The sequence below is a fragment of the Mauremys reevesii genome, linkage group 20 (assembly GCF_016161935.1).
Source record: "Mauremys reevesii isolate NIE-2019 linkage group 20, ASM1616193v1, whole genome shotgun sequence".
NCBI lineage: Eukaryota > Metazoa > Chordata > Testudines > Geoemydidae > Mauremys > Mauremys reevesii.
Genome location: NC_052642.1, coordinates 24,585,123 through 24,611,749, shown reverse-complemented (window position 1 = coordinate 24,611,749; position 26,627 = coordinate 24,585,123). Strand labels below are relative to the sequence as shown.

General features: G+C 41.3%; 1 protein-coding gene and 1 long non-coding RNA gene across 4 annotated transcripts in view; one reads left to right on the top strand and one right to left on the bottom strand.

The window, feature by feature from the left end:
• The window catches only part of MYO1C (myosin IC), a 125,252-nt gene extending 103,275 nt beyond the window's left edge, over positions 1-21,977 (bottom strand). Inside the window, exon 1 of one of the 3 annotated variants that reach the window (XM_039507876.1) lies at positions 21,814-21,977. In XM_039507876.1, coding sequence (XP_039363810.1) covers positions 21,814-21,888 — 75 coding nt within the window. In that variant the 5' untranslated portion in view covers positions 21,889-21,977. Of the gene's footprint in view, positions 1-8,035; positions 8,183-8,314; positions 8,402-21,813 lie in introns of those variants that run through there. The other 2 variants (XM_039507881.1, XM_039507880.1) reach the window with 2 other exon arrangements.
• Positions 16,882-19,517, top strand: LOC120387324. The gene is made up of 3 exons (XR_005590120.1): positions 16,882-17,125; positions 17,699-17,829; positions 18,572-19,517. It is a non-coding gene; the product is annotated as an uncharacterized LOC120387324 (long non-coding RNA).
• Positions 21,978-26,627: the final 4,650 nt, after the last annotated feature.

Genomic DNA, 26,627 nt, shown 5'->3' with positions numbered 1-26,627 from the left:
GGGGCCAGTGCAGGCAGGGAGCCTGCTTTAGCTCCTCTGCGCCGCCGGACTTTCAATGCCAGCCACACCCTTAGACAAGCCCTTAGAAAATACAATCCATCCAGGAAGTATTTGAATTACTTTCCCATCTGCGCTTCTCATCGGCACTCCAGCTCATCCCTCCTGGTATTTACTACAAGCAGAACTGATCTTTCCAAAGTAATGTCCAGGTTGTGCAAATATTTCTTTCCACTGATATGCCCTAAATAGCAGCGCCCCTCCTTGATCTACACCAATGAGATATTTTTAGAGATGCTGCTTATCTCAGATGGCAGACAATTAGTATTTTAGGCAAAAATTTACTTGATGACACAAAGCCAACTTAGCTGAAGCCTCGGAAGGGGGGGGGGGAGAACAGGCACACAAAAGCATCTTCTGAATTCTCATTGCTTTAGCTTGAACACACAGCACATTCTTTGTCCCACATTGTACCAAGCAGAAATATCCTCAGTGCGGCTCACTCTGAGCTGAAAAAGGTTGAATAGCACTAACTGCCAGGTAAACATGGTCAACAACTGAGATTTGGAAGGAGCCTCTCACATAATCCAGTTGGACATAGAATACCATAAGCATACACTGACACTTGGCAGGTGGTCTGGTTTAGTTTAAATGGGATAGACCCATTATCCTCTTTTCTTTGCTCTGTTAATTTCCAAGTAGGGAAGAAAACAGGGAAGGGGCACTGCGCTTCCATTCTGCAGTGCACACACATTCTGGTAACTGCAACTGGTCTCTCCAATCACATGTAACTATGCTCTCTCCAATTTGTTCTCACTTCCTTCATTACCCTCCTCCTATCAGGACACTGCTCCCCAACTCAGGCCTGATCCACACTCAAAACTTAAAAATCAACCTACCTATGTTGCTCACAGATGTGAAAAAATTTGCCCCTGAGCACCACAATAAACCACTCCCTCTTAACCTTCACTGCTTCTAGAAAAACAAAACAAAAGAGTGGTCTGCCTTGCCATCCAAATTCTTGGTGAGAGACATAACTTCTGGCAGGAGGATCCGTAGGCATTTCTTCCCCTCCCAGTACACAGAAGAAGCAATTCTGAACTGTTTGCAAGGTGCCTGGAAAGAAGACAACCTGCTATTGAACACTGGAGATAGCAGACAGAACAAGGTTTTTCTCTTTCTAAGGTCAATTAACAGCACTGCAACTTTCTCGCTCGGGGCGGGGAGGTTAAAAAACACGTCCCTGAATGCAGCAAGTTGCAGTTCTGTAAATCGCCAGTGTAGACAAGGCACCAGCACTGGGAGCTATGCCCTTCGCTGAAGTGGGTTTTTTAGAGCTCTCTCCCAGCGCTGCGCTGCGACCACACAAGGCATGTTAAAGCACTGCCGTGGCAGCGCTTTAGCGTTGCCAGTGTAGATTAGCCCTGATTTATAGGATTCTATGGAAATTCTCTAATAACCTTTAATACCTCTGACTGTACAATAACATTTTGTTTTTTAAAACTGCATTGTTGGTCACAGCAACAATTGCTACAACTAGAAATTTCAACTGCAGAAATATAGGTTGTAAGGTCCACTGTTTAGTGTTTTAAATATGTATCAGTTACTTTTATTTTAAACAGAAAGTTGATTACAGAATGGTGCTCTGTAATTTGTGAAATTGCTCATTTTAGTTATGAAAATTAACAAACACATCTCGCTGTTGAAAGTTACTTCCTTGAGTAAACACTGATTCAGTGCAGAATGTACAATATAAGATTAATTAGTAACCATTAGCAAGTTTTAAAAAAACCAACTCATTGCACTACAGAGAGAAATATTTCAAAATGGAAAAGAATTTCCCCCTATTTCTATGGTTTGCAGCTATTCTATTTCAATGAAATAGAACTTCTTAGAGGTTAAACAGAACAGGGTCTCACTATTATGCTATAGGAAACTGATTTATCTAAATTTTTAAACTTTGAATGACAATCATACTAGTAAAGGTCAAACACCTGAATTTTCATACTTTACTGTCCTCTACTCCTGTCAGGCGCTCTGGTGTTGAAATGCGTCAGTACGTACACTTCCTTTTTTGACAGAAATGTCCTGTTTAAGTTAAATAGAAGGTAGTCATGAAAACTCCAAAGACAACTGTTAAATTCTTAGTTAATGGAAATAAAGAGTACAATTGATTTTTAAAGTGAGGTAAAGCCGTGGGACACTTGCTGCTTTCAAGCTCTGTTGTGTTTGTTTAGATAACTCTGCTCTTTTTACCTAAATGGCCAAATACACTTGGGGCAGATCTTCAGCTGGTGCAAAGTGCGATAGCTCCATAAAAGTCACAGCAACTCAGTATTTGTGAAACAATGGCCTTCCTGGACTCTTACTATCTCTGAAGCTGTTCAGCTGTTCCAAACACACCTTATCGTAAAACAACAGATCTATACCCAGTGTTGCCCTTTATAAGGGTCAAGCCTTGGGCTAGATGCAAGAATACTGTTGCTAAATGAAGACACTCAAATACCTTTGGTAAACTGGCCACACTATGGCCGAAATAATAATTTTATGACCAGTTAGAGGCATGGTCTCTTTAATCAGCTGCAATTTGCAATATTCAGCATGCATCCAAACAACAGGTTGTCTGCCATCATAATTGTGTTTTTGTGTTCACTCCTAGCATTCTGTCTGTCTTCCTAGGAAAATCTTTTGCAGTGTCTTGGCAGCAGCTGCCCATGCCAAAACTATGCAGGTTGGTTTTTTTTTCCAGACAACCTCCACTTTCTGCCTAAGATTAGGGGATTTCTTAGGCAAAACTCATAATTCCTTTGCCACAGAAGTCTTAGCATCTAGGTCTTCCAGTCACTGCAAGCTGCTGCTTTTTCCACCTCCTTCATTTTAGTGCCTAGAAGCCAAGTAGGGCAGAAAGCAGCACCCCACATGCATCCCAAGGTGCCATCTGACAAGAAGGCAGAGACAAGTACAGCTTTACCCCGACATAACACTGTCCTTGGGAGCCAAAAAAATCTTACCACGTTATCGGTGAAACCGCGATATATCGAACTTACTTTGACCCACCGGAGCGCTACTTTACTGCGTTATATCCGAATTTGTGTTCTATCGGGTCGCGTTATGTCTGGGTAGAGGTGTGCTAAAGTTTGTGTTCATACATTGCTGATTTGAACTACAGGGAGGGCAGAAAATGAGCCAGACTGAGCTCTATCTGCTGGTGGGCCAGTGTTGTGAAGTCCAAACTGATAGTGACCAGCCAAGTGCACTTTATGAGTGGGTGTGTGAAATGAGCAGCTGTCGCACAGAAGAAAAGCTACCTATGACAGCCGTCCTTGGTGGAAGTGTTCCCAAGCACTCTAGAGACCAGCACTCTCTGGCAGATGATTTTGGTATGGAGAAGACCACAGTGAGCCAGAGCGTATGGACTGTGTAAACTGCAATAGAGCAAGTGTTATTGACCGGAGTGACCAAGGTAACTAATGCCCCTGAAATAATGGAGGGCAGCCTTGGAAGAATATAGAAGCTTTTTTTTGCCACCAGAACATGATACACGTGACATAATGACAACAAAGACTGCTGGAGTTCTGTCCACCAGTAGCTTCTGTCATAACACAAACTTTGTCAGTGTAACACCTAAATTTGCTGTCTCAGCATGTCTGTGTCAGTACATTCTGGAAAGTCTGGGAAGCTATCCACACTGCCTCAACAAAGGAAAGAGTGCCCAGAGGACATAGCCAATGCATTCCGGAATGTCCTACAGCAGACAGAGCCAGAAGGATCAATCAATCCAGTTACTGAGGCACAGTGAGGGTGGCCCCAACACTCCATAACATAAGAGTGTTACGCTTTGTTACACAAAGAATCACATATGAACCTAGACCACTGGAAAGGGTGAGACAAGGTTAGCTGCCGTGGTTACTATCACCATACTAACTATGTTTGTGATTAGACACAAATCATGTTTAGAGCCTACCATGTCACTAATTGGTTACAAACAGTTAAAAACCACAGTGTGGACAGGACTTAAAGAAAAGAAGACTAACCAGATGCAATGCAACAAACCTGGAGAAAGACACTTTGCTTGACTTCAGTCTACATGTCCAGGTTTGTTGTAGAATGCAGATACACTACATTGTGAAGAAGGTCCAGTCCCAAATGACTGTACATAAACAGTAATTCTGCATAGTCTCAAACACAGGTTTCCAAACATGAAATTAACATAATTTGAGTAAGGCACAAGGTGGGTGAGGTAATATCTTTAATTGGACCAACTTCTGTTGGTAAGCGAGAGAAGTTTACAGAGAGCTGTTCTTTAGATGATTTGAGTGAGTGAAGCCATGTTATAAATAAACTGGTTTCACTGCAACTACATTTCAGCTGTATATAAATATGGTTTTAACTGTGATTGTCTGCCACGTGAAAACAGGATCTCAGGGTGCCAATCCCACTGCTCACACCAGCATGGAAAGTTTCCTCATTTGCTGTCATCTACTGAGAGGGATATTAAAGCAAGTGCCTCTACTTCTTTCTCGTCGGTGACATACTGGAATTTCTATCCCAGACATCAGGCTATCCTAAAGGAGGCATTGGCTGTTTTGAAAAGTGCCAATTATCTTCTCATTCTTCCAAATGGGGAGGCAAGGTGCACTAGGTTTTCAAAATTTTCCATGCTGTGACCCCATGTTCCAACAGAACAAAAAAAATTCAGAACCTCCCATCTAGCCATAAAAGCAGGGATATGGTTGTGACCTCTCTGGATCAGTTCACAATTCCCAGGTTGAGAAACCATGAATGGACTGGAACTCACAAGACTTGGGTTCTATCCCTGGCTCTGCTATGGACCTACTGGGTGACCCAGACTTCACGGTTCCCATCTCCACTGTGCACACTAGCGCTTATGCTGGCGTAATTCATGTCACTTGGGCGGTGGAATATTCACACCACTGAGCGACATAAGTTTTGCAGACATAAGTGGTAGTATAGACATCGCCTGTGCAGAGTAAGGCTATCACAAAAACATAGGGCTGTACCCAAGTATCTAACACTGGGGGGGGGAAATAGCCAAACACTAGATGTGAGAACAATCCACTCTCTCCAGACTGCTCTGGTGCTAGGTTTACCTCTAGACCCGGGAAGACAACCTGCGGCACACGAGCTGATTTTCAGCGGCACTCACACTGCCCGGGTCCTGGCCACCGGCCCGGGGGGGCTCTGCATTTTAATTTAATTTTAAATGAAGCTTCTTAAACATTTTAAAAACCTTATTTACTTTACTTACAACAATAGTTTAGTTATATATTATAGACTCATAGAAACAGACCTTCTCAAGAGGTTAAAATGTATTACTGGCATGCAAAACCTTAAATTAGAGTGAATAAATGAAGACTCGGCACAGCACTTCTGAAAGGTTGCCGATCCCTGCTCTAGACACACTGCTTGCCACATCAATCTGAGAACTTTACTGAGTCAGTCCAAAGACACTGAAAACTAAAAGCATGTGTCATCGATCTGTAGTGATGGAGGTAGTTGCCCAACCAAAGCCTCCTTAACTATAATAGCGCAAAACTGTCCATACCAGTTCCCAGGTTCATTGTCTTTTTGCAAACTCATAAAAATACAAAGTAACTGCAATCACATTACAGGAGAGAAGATTAAAATCATTAAAACAAGATGCACCCTTTCTGCAGACTAGTCAGATACTTTCCTTAAATTACTGTTATTTACAAATAATCATATCCACTTATGTGGGATTACGACTAGGGCCCTAACAAATTCATGACCATGAAAAATGTGTCACGGACCATGAAATCTGGTTTCCCCCCATGAAATCTGGTCTCTTGTGCGCTTTTACCCTATACCGGGGTAGTCTATTATTTTTTGTCAAGGTCCAAATTTCTTGGTCAAGGTATAGTCAAGTTCCAGACTCCAGAGAAAAATAATATAAAAAATATAAATAATAAATAATAATAATAATTACATTAAAATATTTTGGGGTCCATTCAAAAGCATCAGGTAGTCCAGATTTAGCCCATGGTCCGCCTATTGACTACCCTTGCCCTATACAATACAGATTTAATGGGGGAGATCAGTTTGTCTCAAATTGGGGGTCCTGACCCAAAAAGGGGTTGCAGAGGGTCACAAGGTTATTTTAGGAGGGTTGCAGTATTGCCACCCTTACTTCTGCCCTGCCTTCAGAGCTGGGCAGCCAGAGAGAGGCGGCTGTTGGCCGGGCACCAAGTTCTGAAGGCAGTGCCCTGCCAGCAGCAGCACAGAAGTAAGGGGGGCAATACCACACCATGCCATCCTTCTGCGCTGCTGCTGGTAGCAGCTCTGCCTTCAGAGCTGAGCTCAGGGACAGAAGCAGCTGCTCTCCAGCTACCCAGCTCTGAAGGCAGCACTGCTGGCAGCAGTGCAGAAGTGAAGGTGGCAGTACTGCAAACCCCACCAATGCTTTTATGGGTCAGGATCCCTACAATTACAACACAGTGAAATTTCAGATTTAAATAGCTGAAATCATTAAATTTACGTTTTTTTAAATCCTATGACATGTAATTGACCAACCTGGATCATGAATTTGGTAGGGTCCTAATTATGACTGTGAAGTGGGCAGGCAGCATTGTGCAGCAGCTAAGGCTCTGAACTGGGAGCCAGGACCATGGATCCTATTCTTAGCTCTGACACTAACCTGTTGTGTAAATCTTGGACAAGACGTGCCTCAGTTTCCCCATCTATAAAATAGGGCTAATTATACCAACCCTCCTTTGTACAGTGCTTTGAGATCTGTGTATACAAACTGCTAAATAAGAGCAAAGTATTATTATTCCAACATAGTTTAAGACCCTTCCAGAAAAGCACATTTTGTCACCAAGGCACACAATGGGAGCCATATAATAACCTAAAATACACACACTCTCTCTCTCTCTCTCTCTCTCTCTCTCTCTCGGATAATAAGGAATAAAACAAAGCTTTTAAAGTTACATGGCATTACCACCTTTGTTACAGCAAATGCAAAATCAGCTTCTTTCTTCTGCACTCAGCCACACCCATCTCTTAATCATCCCTCTAGATGATTTTATTAACAGGCTATCTAAGACTCACACCAGGCTCCTGAAGAACAGGTCCTCTTGGGGACTTCACTTTGTTTTAATTAAAACAATTTAGGGTGTTACAATATAAACAGAATAATAATGCAATCTGTAAAAAGAACAGGTGCCACAAGTACTCCTGTTCTTTTTGCGGATGCAGACTAACAGGGCTGCTACTCTGAAATGCAATTTGTAACATTTTGGAGTGAATTTTTTTGCTGATTATCTGAGAAACATACCATGAGGTTATTATTATTTTTTTTTAATTCTACACTGGAATTTTAAAGAATTAACCAAAGCATTCTCAATTTAGGAAATGGTAGACTGGCAATTTTGCCTGTTGCCTTCAGCTCCATACCACTCAGAGAGTTTAAGGGTCTGAGGAACAATATCTTTCATGTTTCAGAGTAGCAGCCGTGTTAGTCTGGATCTGCAAAAAGAACAGGAGTACTTGTGGCACCTTAGAGACTAACAAATTTATTTGAGCATAAGCTTTCATCTACAGAAGTTCACTCTCAGCTTTCATGTCTATTACCCAGGACGCCTCTCTCTGAAGCAGCACAAAACTCAATAAAAGAAGGCGTTATCTCGACACCACACAGGCATCAGGTGAATACACACACACTGATTTTGTGAGTCAATGTTGGTATAACTATCCAATGGGACACACTGGCTGGCTCTCCGAGGCTGGGGGCCTCTCGCACAGGGCGACTGGGGCGGGTGAAGTTACGCACACTAGGGACTCGCTCGGTGTAAGGGGCTCTCACACACACACCCCCACCCCCGCTTATTCCCTCGCCTGCAAACGCAGAAAGTGAAACTTGGTCGCTAGGTCCCGCCTTTCCCTGGAGCCTCCCGGGATCACTAGCGAGGGGCCTGCAAGAAGCGCTGCTGACTTCACGCCCGCCCAGGGCCGGGCGACGGGGGCTCTGCGGGCAGGACAGCCCGCCCGCCCGTCTCACCTGTAGGGTCGGGATCGGGCCCGCCCCGCGCGGGAAGCAGGCGCCTGGCCCGGCAGCAGCGGAGGGTCTCGCGGAGAGCGCGTCACGGCCAGCTCCCCTCGGAGCCTGCGCCCGTCTCGCTCCGGAGCATGCGGAGAGCGCGCGGTGAAGCCGCTGCCCTCACTCCGCCCTCAGCGGCGCTGGGCGGGGCCCGAGCCGGGGCCGCGCGGCCCTCAGCCCGGAAACGTGGGCGGGCGGGCGGCCCCGTGGAGCCAAACCAGCTCCAAGTGCTTCACTTACCCGCCGAGCCTAGGCCAGGCGGCCTCCCGCCGGGCAGCGCTGAGTCTCCGCCCTCCGGCGCGCCGAGTCGCTGCTGCTTTCCTAAAGCGGCTGGACTGTCACAGGGCAGAAGTCAGGCGCGGGAAGGAAATACCTGCCTGAGCCCCACCCCTCCACCGCCTCACACACCTTCCTGCTCTGACTAGAGCCTGCCAAACACTGGAGCCCCTGCCAGCCCGCCCGCCTTCCCCACAACCTGCTTCCTCGGTAGCAAATAAAGAGCTTGTTTACACTGGACAGACTATATAAAAATCGGGCCAACAGGGGTTCTTCTACAAAGTTTAGTTCAATTAATCAAAATAACCTCTACTGACCAATCATCCTTATCCTAAACTGGGCTACATTTTACACATCTTCCACTGTAAAACTGATAAATAGTATTTTTCAGTTCACCTTATGTAAGGACTAGAGTGCAATCACTTTATCCTGCACGTGCAACTTACAAATTTAGATTTTTTTTTGTTACAAAACTGCACTCAAAAACAAAACAATGTAAAACTTTAGCGCCTACAAGTCCACTCAGTCCTACTTCTTGTTCAGCCAAGCGTGAAGACAAACAACATTGTTTATATTTACCGGAGATAATTCTGCCTGTTTATTTACAATGTCAGCTGAAAGTGAGAAGCCTTCCCATGGCACTTTTGTAGCCAGCATTGCAAGGTACCTATGTGCCAGATATGCTAAACATTCATATGCCCCTTCATGCTTTGGCCACCATTCCAGAGGACATGCTTCCATGCAGATTATGTTAATGAAAAAAATGCATTAATTAAATTTGTGACTGAACTCCTTGGGGAAGACTTGTATGTGTCCTGCTCTATGTTTTACCTGCATTCTGCCATATATTTCAAGTTATGGCAGTCTCAGAGGATGAGCCAGCATGTTACTCATTTTAAGAACACTTTCACTGCAGATTTGACCAAACACAAAGAAGGTACCAATGTGAGATTTCTAAAGATAGCTACATCATTGGACCCAAGGTTTAAGAATCTGAAATGCCTTCCAAAATCTGAGAGGGATGAGGTGTGGAGCATGCTTTTAGAAATCTTAAAAGAGTAACACTCCAATGTGGAAATACAGAACCCAAACCACCAAAAAAGAAAATCAACCTTCTGCTGGTGGCATCGGACTCAGATGATGAAAATGAACGTGCTTCGGTCTGCACTGCCTTGGACCGTTATCGAGCAGAACCTGTTATCAGCATAGACGCATGTCCTCTGGAATGGTGGTTGAAGCATGAAGGGACATATGAATCTTTAGTGCATCTGGCACATAAATATCTTTTGATGCCAGCTACAACTAGGGTGACCAGACAGCAAGTGTGAAAAATCGGGACAGGGGGCGGGTGTGTGTGTGTGTGTGTGTGAGATAGAAGCCTATATAAGAAAAAGACCCAAAAATCAGGACTGTCCCTATAAAATCAGGACATCTGGTAACCCTAGCTACAACAGTGCCATGTGAACACCTGTTCTCACTTTCAAGTGATATTGTAAACAAGAAGCAGGCAGCATTACCTCCTGAAAATGTAAACAAACTTGTATGTCTGAGCAACTGGCTGAACAAGGAGGAGGACTGAATAGATCTGTAGGCTCCAAAGTTTTACATTGTTTAATTTTTGTGCAGTTATTTTTTTGTACATAATTCTACCTTTGTAAATTCAACTTTCATGATAAAGAGACTGCACTACAATACTTGTAATAGATGAATTGAAAAATACTATTTCTTTTGTTTCTTTTTGACAGTGCAAATATTTTTAATAAAAAACAATATAAAGTGAGCACTGTACACTTTGTAGTGTGTTGTAATTGAAATATATTTGAAAATGTAGAAAACAAATATTTAAATGGCATATTAACAGAGCAATTAACCATGCGATTAATCACAATTACATTTTTTAATCACTTGATAGCCCTAATTTTCAGTAAATTTCTTATCTGTTCTGCAGTGAAGATCATACAGTACAGGGTTTATATATGAGAACTTTGAGAACAGAAGCCAGGATGAAAGGGGAGGTGCTGACCGTGCTTCTTTTGCTTGGTTTGTTTAAAAGGAGAAAAAGAGTCATTTTAAAATTTTCTTCTCACAGAACTGCGCAAAGAGCTACACAAACTGGCTGCCTGTCGATGATGTTGCTGTACCTACCGTAATCTAGCCTCCATAGCCACCATCAGGCTGTTTTTCCTACCAGTCTTGGGCACTTCACTTATTTTGCATACATAAGAGACAAGCAGTGAAGCAGCATCACTGGTCCAGCAGATACCAGACAGGACTGGGAGTCAGGAGACTTGGATTCTATTCCCAGATCTGACACTGACCTACAGTGTGATCTCAGATAAGTCACTTAACTTCTCTGTACTTCTAGTTTTCCCTCCATCCCTTTGTATTGTCTATTAGGCTGTAAACTCTTTGGGACAGGATCAGTTTCCCATTCTGCATTTACAGAGCATCTAGCACAATGGGGACCCACTCTGAGTTGGGACTGATGACACTACTATAATATAAACAACATGAGCTTATTTATTAGAAAAGCCTCTGTTGGGGAGTGCTCCCATTCTTAAGTGTACAGACAAAATTTCTAAGGAGATGGAAAAGATAGTTTTACCTCTTCTCCCCAGTGATTCGTTACTGGGCATGAAGCATCATCAGGATAAACTCATGGTAAGCCCCCTGGGCCAAATCAAGCTTTAGTGTAACTTCACTGAAGTCAATGGGAGGAATCATCCCCTTACATTTAGGTGGCCGTCAGCTGTTTGAAGCAATAGGGATCTTCACTCACCTCCCCAGCACGTTACATACACACACAGATGTGAAGTGCACATAAATCTTAGTGGGGGAAAGAAATTATATCTTCAAATTCCATCCACAAACCAAGCTCCACCTACTTGAGATGCCACATACAAATGTATTTTGAACATTGTAATCTATTGTACATTCTGCTGAGCTCCTCAGGCACAATGCCCCCCTAAGGAGCTTAGATGCCCTGCTGGGCCCTGTTAGGCACCGGGGCTTGAGTCCTTCTTGATTAGGGGAAAAAAAATAAGCAGTGGCAACTTTCAAGCAGGGCTGGCTTTAGGAAGTGCGGGGCCCAATTCAAACAGTTTTGACAGGGCCCTGGCAAGGATAAGTAAAAAAAACACATGGGGCTTGTACTCACCGGGTGGTGCTCAGAGTCTTCGGCAGCACTTCAGCGGTAGGTCCTTCACTCGCTCCGGGTCTTCGGCGGCAGGTTCTTCACTCGCTCCGGGTCTTCGGCGGCACTGAAGGACCTATTGCCGAAGTGCGGCCGAAGACCCGGAGCGAGTGAAGGACCCACCGCCGAAGTGCCGCTGAAGACCCGGAGTGCCGCTGAGTGAGTAAAAATTAAAAAGGCACCTCTAGCCAGGGAAGGGATTCTCACTGGGCGCGGGGCCCTCTTAGGCGCAGGGCCCGATTCGGGGGAATTGGTGGAATAGGCCTAAAGCCAGCCCTGCTTCCAAGGACCTGAAGAGGTCTGTGGAAGCTTGAAAGTGTGTCTCTTTCACCAACAGAAGTTGTTCCAATAAGAGATATTACCTCATCAACCTTGTGTCTCTAATAGCCTGGGACCAACATGGCAACAACACATCACTGCAAAGCAGCACACACTCCTTGTGCTCAAGTGAGCTGTCATCCATAGATTGTGCACATCTTCATAGTATATATTATACCTCTTTTCCTCCATGATTTGATCAGCAGTGAAAGAGTTAGTATTGGGCATTTAAATTAACACCTAATTGAAATTAATTGTGCAATTTATCCCTTTCAGAGCTTTTGCTTCAGAATCTCTGCCCACTGAGGCAGACATCACTGCATCAGTTACACCAGTGGTTCCCAAACTGTGGGTAACGACCCCATTTCAGCAGAAGGGGTCACAGCAATCCCTAGTGTGTGGAGGATGCGATTTTTCTCTGGACAGCGTGACCTTGCATGTAGAGTGTGGGGGACGACATGATGCATGGACAACGCCATTTTACTTTACAAAATGGCACCCTCTGCCCAACACAACCTTGTATGCACCATATGTACGAGGTCACACTGTGCAGAGGACATCATTTTGTTGAGGAAAATAGCTTAATTCATGCAGTGAATTGTACATGTGGAGCATGATCATGATGTGTGAATGGCGCCATTCTGTAGAGCAAAATGGCATCTTCCACGCTGTCTGAGGTCCCGGCTGGAAATACTTCTTTAAAATGGGGATGTGCTGGCAAAAAGTTTGGAAACCTGCAAGTTACACTCAAGTCACATTTTGTAGGTTTTCTTCACAATCAGAGCAGATAAAGGCTAAAGGTCAAATCACTGGTACATTCCATATGGTCAAACAAGCCAGTTAAACTGGTTTTATATCTGATTTGCTTCACTGGAAAGTGGGAAACAGTGTACATATGAATCTGGCCCTTCTTAAAGTTAAAGTTTAATTTCTGGAGCATGAGATGAACAAATTAGCATCCAGGAGCCACTGCTCCCAGTCCCCTCCTCCCCCCGTTTTAGCAATTTAACCCATCCCACTCAAAGCTAAAAAGAGAAGCCAGAAATACTGATCCCCAACGTTCCACTGTTGTCTAGCACTTAATTACGGAACTTACTTGCAAATGATGCATTGTATCCCCTTCTAGCAGCTGATGCAGAGACAGAATAACTGACCGCTACTGTTAATCGGCTAACATGATTACTCTTAAAACAAGTGGTAGCAGTATGTGCAGAGAATCTGAAGAGCCCAGAGGTTCAAACTCTGCTACAGCCCTATGAAAAAGATAAGTTTGCTGTGGTATGTGCTAGAATTTGGGATTGTGTTTGGGTTTTTTTTGAATTATCTAGATCTAAAATAAAAGCAGCAAAAAAAACCCACAAACCCACTGAATTTGAATAACATTAGCTTGCAAAGTCAAACACTCAAATTGCAAGAAAATGCCAGAATTAAGATTGTCAATGCAACCTTAATTCTATCTCCTTGTGTGTATACATTATGATACAATCTGCTTCAATTAGTGCACAACATGGACAACGAGTGATGTAGGATTATTCAGTGGGTGAGGGTATCAGATGTGAGACTCCTGTTCAAGGATGTGTAGTGAATTAGGTAGGGGATGAAAAGAGAAAACAAATTTCAATTTTAAACATAAATGCTCTTGCACATAAATTTCTGGCCTGGGACCCAGAAGAATTGGCTCTATTCCTATGTCTACCACAGACTTTATGAAAGTAGGCAAGCTGCTTAAACCCAAATTTAAAAAAGTGGCCACTAACTACGTACATTTTTCTGTGTCCAACTTTAGATACCTATGGCCTGATTTTTAGAAGCACTGAACACTCATCACTCCAATTTAAGTCAATCAACGGGAACTGTGGCTGCTCAGCATCTCCGAAAAAAATCAGGATCTACAAGTTGGGAGCACTCCTACATTAGTACACACTTGAAAATTTACCTTTAATTTTTCTGTTTCAGTTCTTTCATAGTGGTGTCATGAAGATTAATTCATTAGTGACTGCGAGACACACTTACTAGGTTGAGTGGCATAGCAAAGCTGGTGAAGAAATTTTAAAAAATCTTATTCAGTGCAGGGTTTGGGTGATGTGCAGTAAATACAACATGGGACCACATACTGAATAAGGGTAAAAGAAAATATTGAAGAGCTGCCTTGTTCACGGAGAACTTCCCATTCTTTGCATTGAATGGGGCAATGGTCCTTTGGAAAAGATCACAGAAGAATCATAGAAGATGAGGGTTGGAAGAGACCTCAGAAAGTCATCTAGTCCAACTCCCTTGCGACGTTATTTAATTAAAATATGACCATACAAAGCATTCTTGCTACCACTGTTATATAACAACAAATCTTATACAAAGTGTGATGTATGGCCAGAAAGCATTAAGCATCCTTCAACCATTAGAGAGATGTCAGAACAGTATGTAAATATTAATTAAGGCCATTCTATGGTAGATAGGCTAGAACTTTGAAATGCAAACCTATATTGTTAGAAACTAGAGGTAATACTAATTGTATGTGTGTACTCATATCTTGTTCAATACTAGTCATGTAAACAGACAGTTCCTGTCTGTCACTATAGATATTGATTCAGAGATGAAAAGGACACATTAACATTTAGATGAACTGTAAATATAGTAACATCACTGTGTTCGTCTCTTTGAATTGTACAGCAAATCACCTGAGAATCATGAAAAATGGGCTACCTTATGTTAATCTGTGTAGATAATTACAAAAGCCCCAACTTACGCAAGTGTTCCATTCCATTCCATTCTTAGAGAACTCCACGCTAGGAGCTCCCTACTCCCTCCCCAACATTCCACATGGCATAATGGGCCACATCCTTACTCCACACGGGGGGGGGGGGGGGACAGCAAGGAAAACCACAGCTTGACATACACCAGATATGGTTCTCACAGGTCAGTGTGTGTGTAGGCACACAGGACTATATTTATGCACCAAAATGGACAGAAGTGTTTTCTGCCTTTCCAATTTCAAAGTCCCATTCCATTAAGTTATGCTTAAAGTTTGTATTGCATTGCAGAAAAACAATATACAAAAAAACAGGCACTGATTTTGGCACTCAAATTCCTATTTTTGGAGAATACAATTACCTTTATTAGTTCACAACACACACTGCAGAATGCATAGCCATACTCAAAGTACACAGTATGTGTAAATGTACAAGTGCCACACAATTCCTAGCGGAACCCAAAGCATCAGGCCTAGAGAACAGAACAGTACCATCGCTGATCGCTAAAGTGCTCTATCAAAGCCTCTGTCAACCACAAGACTTCATGTTGAGCTCTTCTAGTGGCTATTATGTCAAACTCAGCAGAGAGCCACTCCACCTCTGCATTCTATCATGGCAGTAACTTTCCCCCCCTTTTGCCTCACATATATTATGCAGGACCCAACAGTCAGCTATAACCATGGGGACATTGTTCTTACTGAAATCCAATCTAATGAATAACCACAGCCAATGCCCCTTCAATCTACCAAAAGCATAGGGATTTCTGGGAGACACTAGGGGGATGGTGGCTGCACAGTTTACAGCTCTCTTCACAACCTTCTAAAATCCATCAGCAGCTGAATCACTTTCTCCATCTAATTTTCATCAGATATTATTCTACAACTATTTTCTTTTAGTTTAATGCCATTACAGTTGCTTCTCAAGCTCCAGACTTTCTACAAAATCCTAAAAAGCAGAAGCTATTGGAAAGCCATCTTTCAGCCAAGACAGCTGATAAGGGAGAGGCTGCCCCTCTGAGACTAGATGAAATTATGGACTGGCTAAAATAAATCTCAAGTGAACAAATTACCTTGAGAAGAATATCTGAAGATATAACAAATCAAAAGTATTACCAGTACACATCAAGCTAATTTGCAAGGCTTGGCATCAAGACTAGACGAAGTTGAGAACAGAATCTCCTCGCAGTGCGTACTATGAATATAAACAGGAAAGGACATTCAACCCTGAAAAAAAAGGTTAATGATCTTGAGGGAAGATCAAGGAGAACTATCTGAGAATTGTGGGTCTCCCAGAGGGACTGGAAAAAGGAAGGTCTGTGAAATTTTTCTGCACCATGCTGCTTGCGCTTTTTTTTCTGCGCCCAGATCAGAACTTAGACATTGAAAAAGCCCATCACTCACTTGCACCAAATCTCCTCACCATAATTATAATATTTAAAAAATATAATACTGGTGGATTCAGTACTTAATAATGAAATCAGGTCGATCAATCTCTGATAATACACAAGCGACATGAGAATTTTTCCCTCCCGAGACACACTGCTAACCAATGGAAACAAATTTAGCCAGTGCACTGAACTGTTCCTTGAACCTCCATTTAAGATTAATCCAACAGAAAGTCATATGGAGGATGCATTGTATCCCTCTCCAACTGTTCAAAACAGGTCCAACTAGTCAGACAAATGTTGACATAGTGATTCAGCAGGTGCAAACTTAATGCATATGCTCTGGGAATGCTCTTATACCCAGATATTTTGGGCAGAACTTAACTGCAAAGTTCATTTTTTCCTATCAGATGCAATTGTATTACAAGCTAAACATGTACTTTTAAATCTAATGAACATTAATTGGAATAAATCTGAAAAAAATGTGGCTAAGCAGAGTCCTGGTTCATGACTGGGGCTCCTAGATACTACAATAATGCAAATAAATAACAGTCCTGCCCTGAAGAGCTTACAGCTGTAGAAGAAAAGTGACATACAAAAGGTGAAAGGATACTGTCAAATGTACAATTTTATATACACAAACATTTAAAATTATTTAAAATTAAAGTGCCAACCATCCTGATCTACCCCCAAAGTCGTCATTAAATCAGCTGATTTATTAAGTATTGTGGCAGAGTGAGTCTTGAGGAAGAATATGTAGAAGGAAAAGGTTTGGGCTTATGAATAGATTCAGAGAAGGTGTTCCATGCATATAAGTAGCTTGGAAGAGAGCACAGAAAATTTTGTGAGAGCCAGATAGCACTGTGCTGTGTCACTCACACGTCAGAGGCAACATCACTATATCCCACCCTGTGTCAAAAATAGCATTATGTTCCCCATGTCCTGTCTGCACTATACCACATGCTGGAGGCAGCATCAACTACTTGTGCGCACCATGCAGGATTAATCCTTCATTCCAACAGAAGTGGCACCTTATTGGCAAGTTGGACCTTCTTTTAAAAGGGTAAATAGACATTCTCTTGTAAAAAACTGCAAACAAACCATAGGTTGAAAATTAGTTCAGATCTTGGCAGGTAAATTTTCATTTATTTTATTATAAAACAATTTTATTTTGCCATTTAAAAGTCATAGTGATTTAGGAGCTCTAGTCTAAAGGCTTTCCTTTTCTCTTCTAGCTAAACACATAGCTTTAGTTTAAAAGGATCTGTATTTCTTCCTTAAAAACAGTAGGAATTGTTTATGATGTAGACTAGAGTGAAGATCTGGTTCCAACTGCAATTCCATGTGTTCTAAAAAAAATGAGCCTCTTTTTCAATTGTTGGCACACACAAATTTCCACACTTTAGGTCAGGTGATGACAATTTCTGTGTGTGGCTACCTGGTTCTCATCTCGTCCCTTTTTATTAATTCCTAGTTTGCCCTATGGTTCTCTTCCAAGGTTGATTTTAGTTGCATATCTCCAGGCTGCCATTCATGGAAAGGCCACTTCAATTTTTCATTACTTGGCATTTCTCCCTTCAATATGGAATCTTGTTTTATAGGGATGGGGAATGAAGGGACATAAGTCAAGGAACTACATAAGAGTAATTGTGTTTGTTGTATTCATCCTACTCCCATTCCCTAATATATTATTTGTATTATCACAGCACTAGGAGCTCTAGTCCTGGCCCAGGACCCCATTTTACTAGGCACTTTCTACACACGCATCTCATTCTTGTGATTTCAGTCTTTTTTTTGGAACGACTGAAGAGAAAGACAGAGCTTTACAACACTTCCTGTGAGTAAAAATCTTTTTTGCTTTTGTTTCTTTGTAGATGGCGCTATAAATGTGTTGTCACAAATCTTGTTTTGTATGATGAAGAAACAGAACAATGACAAGTAAATGGATTAGTGTTTGTGTTTTGTTTTTGTTTTATTACTTAAGACTAAGGACAGGTTCTTCATAGCACACTAAATCCCTCTTCTCTTACCTCACAATGAGAGCATGTTCCCCATAACATCTACACCTGTATTCCCAAACAATGAGAACAGATTCCCAATCTATAATGAAGGCAGATTCTGATACCCCAAACCACAAAGTCTTTGTGATTCTCTTAATCCCTGTTCTTTAAAACCAAGATCAGATTTTCCAGAATGCTTTCAAATGCTGAATACCCTTGTAAGAGTGTGTTCTCCAAAATACTTATACCACAAAAACAGAAATCATATCTTCACCAGCTTTTAGATCATGAGTTTCCCACATATTTCTAAATTGATTATTTCATCTCCAACTAAAAGAATTCAAGGCAAGCAAAATAATGTAGACAAGAAAACCAAGACAACAAAACTGGGTACTTACATGATCAGCTTTGTTTACATGTAGGACCTACCACACCCCATATTTGTGTTTTATTTTGTGTTTCTTTTTAAATGCTTATGTATATTTTGTAATGGTGAAAGTGTTAGACAGACAACCATAGAGAGTAACCACAGAACTAGTACAGTGCTGGTCCAAGTTGATCCATACTGTCTGCCAACAGGCCTCATCCTTATTATGGAAGGACCTCCATCTCTCTTACTGAGAAGCAAGTTCAGTCGCCATGACAACAGAATCTTTTGCAACTGCCAGAAAGAATGACATCAACCAATCAGCCATCAGATTGTAAGACAGGGTGTAAAGGCCCTACCTGATCACTAGCAAGCAATGAGTTAACTCCAGCCCAGCTTCACTTTCTCCATGTACAGGTAATAGGGGAAAGGTAAGGAGGCAGAGCTGACTGCAGGCCAATGACGAGGCTACAAGAAACTCTCTAGACCTATAAACTCTAGCAGCCTACATCATTTCATGGTGAAATAGTGAAGCTAAACACTGTGAGAACCATTTTATTTCCACAACCGTTCAGCATAGCCATGCTAACAAGTCTGGGTTTTGTAGAAAAGAATATCATGCCACTCACAGCACCCTCTTCAACTGTTGCTGTACAAGACTGCTGAGGCACCTATTCTATAATTCCTGGCACAAAAGTTTCTCCATAACAGATGCTTTTCTCAAGTTAGCAAATTATTGTTTTATGCAGTTTTAATGAATATTTTAAACTTTTTTTAAATAGCTGAACTAACAGCTTTTCTTTTGTATCCTCTCCCAAGATGTAGGTACGTACCTATCATTCAGGCGAAGGCCTGAGTGAACCTCTCTCTTTGGGAGAGACCATCCAGTCCAGCCTACATCCTCTGCTGTCACACAGATGGTAATCAAGTATCAGAAGGGTAGCCATGTTGGTGTGGATCTGTAAAAGCAGCAAAGAGTCCTGTGGCACCTTATAGACTAACAGATGTATTGGAGCATGAGCTTTCGTGGGTAAATACCCACTTTGTCCGTAATGCAACTTGCAGGCCATTTAAAAGGAGGATGGGAAAGACTAATGGTGTCTGCACTGCAGCATGACGTTCTGGCAAGCCAGAGGTATAGGATTTCTTATGGGGGTCAGGGAAGTTTTACTCAATGAATGTTTGTGCAATCTGTAAGGCAGATTGCCTTACAGGTATGCTCACCAGTTTTCATATGGAAGTTTTAAATTGCTTAGTAAAATGATAGTGAAAGGAAACTGGAGTAGCAGACTATGCTTGCTTCAGAATGCAACTGCTTAGCACAAAGCACTTGTGCAATCAGTATTGCAAAGATATTTAATAACTGCAACACCAATCACAGAAATTTAGAGTAAAATCAAGACCTGGGTAAAATAAAGTTTGAATACTACACGTAGGGAAATGGAAAGTTATTTTTACATATTACTGCATACAGAGAGGTATTAAGACAGAAAGGATAGTCCAACGGTTAGGGCATTAGCCTGGGATATGAGAGACGGGTTCAGTTCTCTGCTCCACCAAAGGCTTCCTGTGTTACCTTGGGCAAGTCACTTAGCCTCTTTGTGCCTCAATTTCGTCTCTGTAAAATGGGGATAAATGTATAGAATCATAGACTCTCAGGGTTGGAAGGGACCTCAGGAGGTGTCTAGTCCAACCCCCTGCTCAAAGCAGGACCAAACCCAACTAAATCATCCCAGCCAGGGCTTTGTCAAGCTGGGCCTTAAAAACCTCTAAGGATGGAGATTCGACCACATCCCCAGGTAACCCATTGCAGTCTTCACCACCCTCCTAGTGAAATAGCTTTTCCTAATATCCAACCTAAACCTCCCCCACTGCAACTTGAGACCATTGCTTCTTGTTCTGTCATCTGCCACCACTGAGAACAGCCTAGCTCCATCCTCTTTGGTAGTTCCCTACCTCACAGGGTTGCTAAAATCTTTAATGTATTTATTCTCATAAGGCACTCAGATACTATGGTAATGGGAGCCATACAAGCACCTAAAATAGACAGACAGGGACATATGTACGTAGCTGCATTTAGGTATGAAATTATTTGGCTTAAATGACTAGAAATAATTCAAATAATTCACAATTGTGTCCTGAGTAGCTCTGGACTGTACAAACAAAAACTAATACAGAAATGTAAAGGAGTGAAATGTCAATTTATTTTAGAAGCGAGATTTATTCACTTGAAAGAAAAACACCCTATAACTAGGTGCAGTGTATTCTTAATCCAGTAAAACTGACAACTGCAATTTCCTACTCAGGGCATACCTTGACAGTAAAGGAAAAACAACAATTTGTTACTTGACCTTCAGAAATCAAGATAAAATTATGCTGTAGGCTTTAACCTTCCTGAACTGCCCATTTTATTTTAGGTCCTTTTGTGAAATTTACACAGATATTAGAAAACTGAATACTTTGAATACAGTCTAAATACAACAAAGATGTTCTGTTCACATGGAAGCCTAAAGAATGAGAGAGAAAATATATTTTGTAACTTTTTTTAAAAACAATGCAGAGTTTAAATGCTCTCAGGAACATTTAACTCTACTTGTGTGTTGAGCTATAGGTAAAAACCCACCCAACACTGACTCTCCATTAGCAATGCACATATACACAGGATTCTAAACATAATTAAATGAAGTGGTCATGAAGTAACTAGATCGGAAACCCAGTTCACCAAGATGCGGACAATTTTCATCTTATTTTTCTTGATACATTGTTCTACCTCTATCAGGAGGTAGCCCTGTTAGTCTGTATCCAAAAAAACAACAAGGAGCCCGGTGCCAACTGAAAGACTAACAGATTTATTTGGGCATAAGCTTTTGTGGGTAAAAGTGAGGTTTTTTACCCACGAAAGCTTATGCCCAAATAAATCTGTTAGCCTTTAAGGTGCCTCTGGACTCCTTGTTGTTTTTGTGTTCTACCTCTATTTTCTACTCTTTAGTATTTACTAATTTTTGGATGAAATTTCTGACATTAATCCAGTGGCAAGATGGGCAATGAATATCTAAGAGGCTGGACAGTATTCTTTTTAAAACTGGTTTTCTTCCTTTCAGTTATTTTATAAATCCTTTTCCAAATTCTAATGCACCAGCTAAGTGCTCCTGGGCCATACCAATTACAAATCATGCTAAGTGTGGTGTACTCATACAACACTGTTTTGAACACTTCTGCCATTTCCTTAATTCTCAATTACACTCTTCTTTTATACTGCTGCCGAGTTTAAAAAAATTCTATTTAAAAGATGGTCACAATCATTCTAATTAGGAGTCTTTGCAGTAGCCTCATTAGCCTTCTGACATTAACTTTTCTCCTGAACTCAGAACAGTGGTGACTAGATTGCTCATTTTGAAAATAACTAACTCCAAAGCAAGAAGTGAAAAGAGAACAATAAGAAACACAGGCTTACAGTCTTGCACTCTCCAGTCTGACTGACCACACGGATGATTTCTCCTGTGGGAATGTACTCAATTTGCAGTTCCATCTTTCCAGAACTAAGTTAGTAGATTTCTCTGTCCTTTAGAAGAGGGTGCTGACATCAAGGAACAGCAACAGTATTCTATGAAACAACAGACTGAGTAGGTTCTTTGGTCCAGAAGTCCTACTGTGAGCGGAAGAGCTGAATCCTTGTATTTACACTAAATGTAGGTGTGAGCTCAAACTACAATTAAGTTCAAGCACTAGTTTCCACTAAATTCTGGATTGTTACAGTGAGTCAAGACAGTTCCAGGAATCATTAATTTATGTCCTTGCTTGTTGCTGTTAACTCTAGATGTTCCATTTCAGACCCAGAGGACATAGAAAAGTCAGGTTGCTATGGCTGGAATTTAACAGATATTGGCACAAAAGTACTGTATAGTAGACTTTGTAAGCACTGCCCTGAGATTTTATGCAGGAAAGATTCTCTGTGTTGGACTGTGAGATATTGGATTTAAAGAGATGGTGCAACAGAAAATACCAACTATTCCCCCTGTAACTCCAGCAAGTCCTTCAAATTACTATAGAACTAAATTGTTATTAAGCTCTTCATTGTTAACTAGTTCTGACAAAATCAAACATAGCAGTCACCATTAAAAAAAAAAGAAAGAAAGAAAAGAAAAAGTTACCCCACAGCATTTCTTACTCTAAGTACAAGGTAAAACTGTTGGCGACCATCATATATACCGTTGAGGCATCTATCAGTGTTGCACCTGGCTGTACTTTACTCCCTATTTTGGGGATAACGTTTAGAAATACTGCAAATGACCCCTCACCTTCTAAGCCTCTAAACAGATATCCTGAGCAGACCAAAGAAAGAATACCAACCAATAGGCTAAACGCTGGATATTTCAAAACCTGCTGTTGGTAGATGTATCGACTCTCAGTAGCCATATTTGAGCCCAAACACTTGTTTTCAGAGGAAGGTCATTCCAGATGAGGAGGATTGCTACTGAGAATACTTAAATCCTAAAACATTTATAAATATATAAAACCTTAAATGTCACCCACAAATGAAAGGATCAACAAGAAAAGAATGGCACAGATGATCATTCCATTGCCGGTCTGAGAACAAATAGTTTGTTGCTTGCACTGGTATTTCTTGCCCTTGGAATTATTATTCTATCTGTAGGTATTATGTGACAGGAAAGATTGTTCTAGGCCAAGAGGCATTTCCCTGGTCATGCATTTTTCATTCTACCTTCAAGGTTGTTTCAAAGGATAGAAATTATTGGTTCCTTTTCCAGAGCTATTTCCTAGGATAAAAATCATTGTTTCATCATTTCTCCAGCTGGGGACTGTCCTATTCCCACAACCATAAAGCAGTGCCTAATCTAGCCTTCCTATCTAGGTACTTAAATATTCATATCTTTGTATGTGAAATCTAGTTTGTTTCTCAGATCTTCAAAAGGGATAATTTCAATTATATGCATAAAACTTCTGGATCTCAGTAGCAAACAAGACAGAGTAAACAGAAAAACAGAAGAGGAAAGTGAAAAAGTTAGAAGAGGACTGAGAATAAAGAAATACAAATAGGCAAGAGGAGAGACTCATAAAAAAAGGTAAAATGTCAAACAGAGGAGAAAGGGGAGGCCATGCATTAGACCTTAAAGGAGAAGCCAAGGTTGTAGCGAAGCAATTGTTTACTACACTGAAGTCCTCACCACTACTTGTGTGGGACTGACATAGTCAGATGCATGCACTGTTGTAGCCATGTCAGTCCCAGGATATTGAAGAGTCAAGATGGATGAGGTAATATCTTTCACTGGACCAACTTCTGTTGGTGAGAGAGACAAGCTGTTGAGCTTACATAGAGAGTGTAATAAATCACAAATAGTCAGATGCAGTCAGTCAATTTCAGGTCAGAGGAATGGCCGGCAATTAAAATGATCTTAAATTTTTATTTTTGTGGAATGTCTCTCTTTCTTCCTGAAATTTCCTTGTGACTTCATATTTTTATTCTTCCGGCATCTCCCTGTTTCCTTCCCCTCTTTGCTTCTCTCCCGTTTTTATCTCTATGTCTGAGATTTCCTCTATGACTTCAACGTTTTCCTCCAGTACCATATAAGCTAGAGAGAGGAGCCAAGTTTCCCTAAACCAATTTTCCTGCTTTTTCCTCTGTTTTCTGGTTTCACTATATACATTACTTGACATTAAGTTGTAGTAGACCTTGTGGTAGAAAGAAGGCAGGACTCTGTTACAATCAATGTACATGGGATTTTTTTTTTTTTTTTTTTAAACTGAGGCTTCTGGACAGACAAAACCTACAGAGTTCTCCCTGGAAAACTAGCTTTTACTGTAACTAAACACTGCTCGTGTTATCAGACAGGATATCCCTAAGCATTGGGATGGACAAAGCAGTTACTGAAAGACTGGGGACAACTCTACGGTACTCTGTACTACATTCTGATTTCTAAGGTTTGGACCTTTCCCCAAAATGGCAAGATCCAAGAATGTGGAGGGAGAGGAAAGATGAACTATATCTAAATAACTAGCCTCAATTACTTCCTTTAAATCCTACTTTCCACAGAACACAATGGACATCATTCTTCTCCGAGAGAGAGCTGGAGAGAATGAGAAGTTGAGGAAACAGAAACAAGAACATGAAGTAGTACTCTATGTTAATGCATAGAGTGTGAGCTACAAGTCTGTTAAAAGCAATGTAATCACTCACTGATGAAAGAACAGGAGTACTTGTGGCACCTTAGAGACTAACAAATTTATTTCAGCATAAGCTTTTGTGGGCTACAGCTCACTTCTTCGGATGCATAGAATGGAACACAGACAGGAGATATTTATACATACAGAGAACATGAAAAGGTGGAAGTATGCATACCAACTGGAAGAGAACTCACTGATGAGTTCTTCTGTGACCTTCATATACTGTTATTCTGAAAACAATTGCCTCATTTCATTCACTGTAAGGTAGAAAATCTGCCATTGCCAGGGTACAAAAGGATGATTTGAAATATTCCTGGTAGTCATGCAGTTCTGTGTCTCAAAAAAAGCCACCACGGAGTAATTTCTCCCTCAAGGAAAACATAATAATTCAAGCTTTCTTGAACTGGCCCTTCCACTGCAGCGTATTAATTAAGGGCAGGTTCATCCGAGTGTCACTGCTGCAGGAGCAGAGAAGGAAATAGTGGTGGTGCAGACAATAGCCCTTATCAGAGTGTATTTTTAGGATATAGAAAACACACAATACATCTCAGAAGTATTTCCTGTTTACACACAGCTGTACTATCTATGTCCAGAGATACATTGTTTATCCTGAAGTCAGCTGAGAATTAGAAATTTCCAATGTGGATGCTAAACAAGGATAAGCTTGCTGAAGTTCCATGGTAAACATCCTTCCTATTTTAATAGAAAACAAAAAGTGTACTCTGACAATGCTGACCCATGAAGAGCTGCCCACCTTATGGACAGAAGTAGTAAGTGGCAATTTAAATTTAACATGCAATAAATTAATTTACTTTAAAATATATGTCAAGATACAACTGCTTCTTTGCAGGGAGAAGACAAAATATTCTTACCTCTTAAATCAGTGGCTCTCAACCTTTCCAGACTACTGTACCCCTTTCAGGAGTCTGATTTGTCTTGCAAACCCTCAAGTTTCACCTCACTTAAAAACTACTTGCTGACAAAATCAGACATAAAAAAAACAGAAGTGTCACAGCACACTATTACTGAAAAATTGCTTACTTTCTCATTTTTACCATATTATAAATCAATTGGAATACAACTATTGTACTAATTTCAGTGTATATTATATAGAGCAGTATAAACAAGTCATTGTCTGTATTCAATTTTAGTTTGTACTGACTTCGCTAGTGCTTTCTATGTAGCCTGTTGTAAAACTAGGCAACTATCTAGAGGAGTTGATGTACCCCCTGGAAGACCTCTGCGTAAGAGAACTGTTTTTCTAACAATCTGGTTTAACTTTGTGATTTAAGACAGTGGTTCTCAATGTGGGATACACGTATAGAATAAATTTATTCTAAAGTTAATTCAACAACTTAAATGGCTTAAGCATTTTTACAAAGAACATGCCAAGAAACATGGCTGGAGTCAAAATCTCAATTATTTAACGAATAAAAGGTAATTGTGGTAAAGTGCTTTGGGCAAGGATCTAAGTAATCAAACCCTCCCTCCTCCTACTCTTTCTCCTCTTTTGAAATGAACTGCATCTGACTCTTTTCTCCATCACCCCTCCATGTTACTGTCATCTACCATCCACGCAACTCCTCCATCAGCCGTCTTCTCTGATTTTGACTCCTGGCTCTCTCTCTCTTCCTCTCATCAATCTCCCATGCTCATCTTTGGTGACTTCAGCTTCCATCGGATGTCTTAGCTGCACATTTCCTCACCCTAACCTGGTCATTAGACCTGCAGCCTGGTTCAACTCTCCCACTCACGAAGTTCACTCAACTTGGTTTTCACCAAGCACTGCTCTGTCTCTAATCTCTGTATTGTTGAGTTTCCCCTCTCTGATTACCTGGTCTCTTTCAATATCACCCATCAACTTCCCACTCCACCCCCAAAAAACACACTGCCTTTCTGTGACTTCCACTCCCATCAGTGTTGATGATGTCTCATCTGCTCTCAGCCCTCTCCTCCTATCTTCCATTGATATGGTTGTTGATTCTGTCCATGCTTCACTCTCCTTCACCCTTAATTCTTTTCCTACTTTCCCTCATTGCAATTTCTGCACTGCCAACACGCAGCTCATCCCCAACATCCACTTCC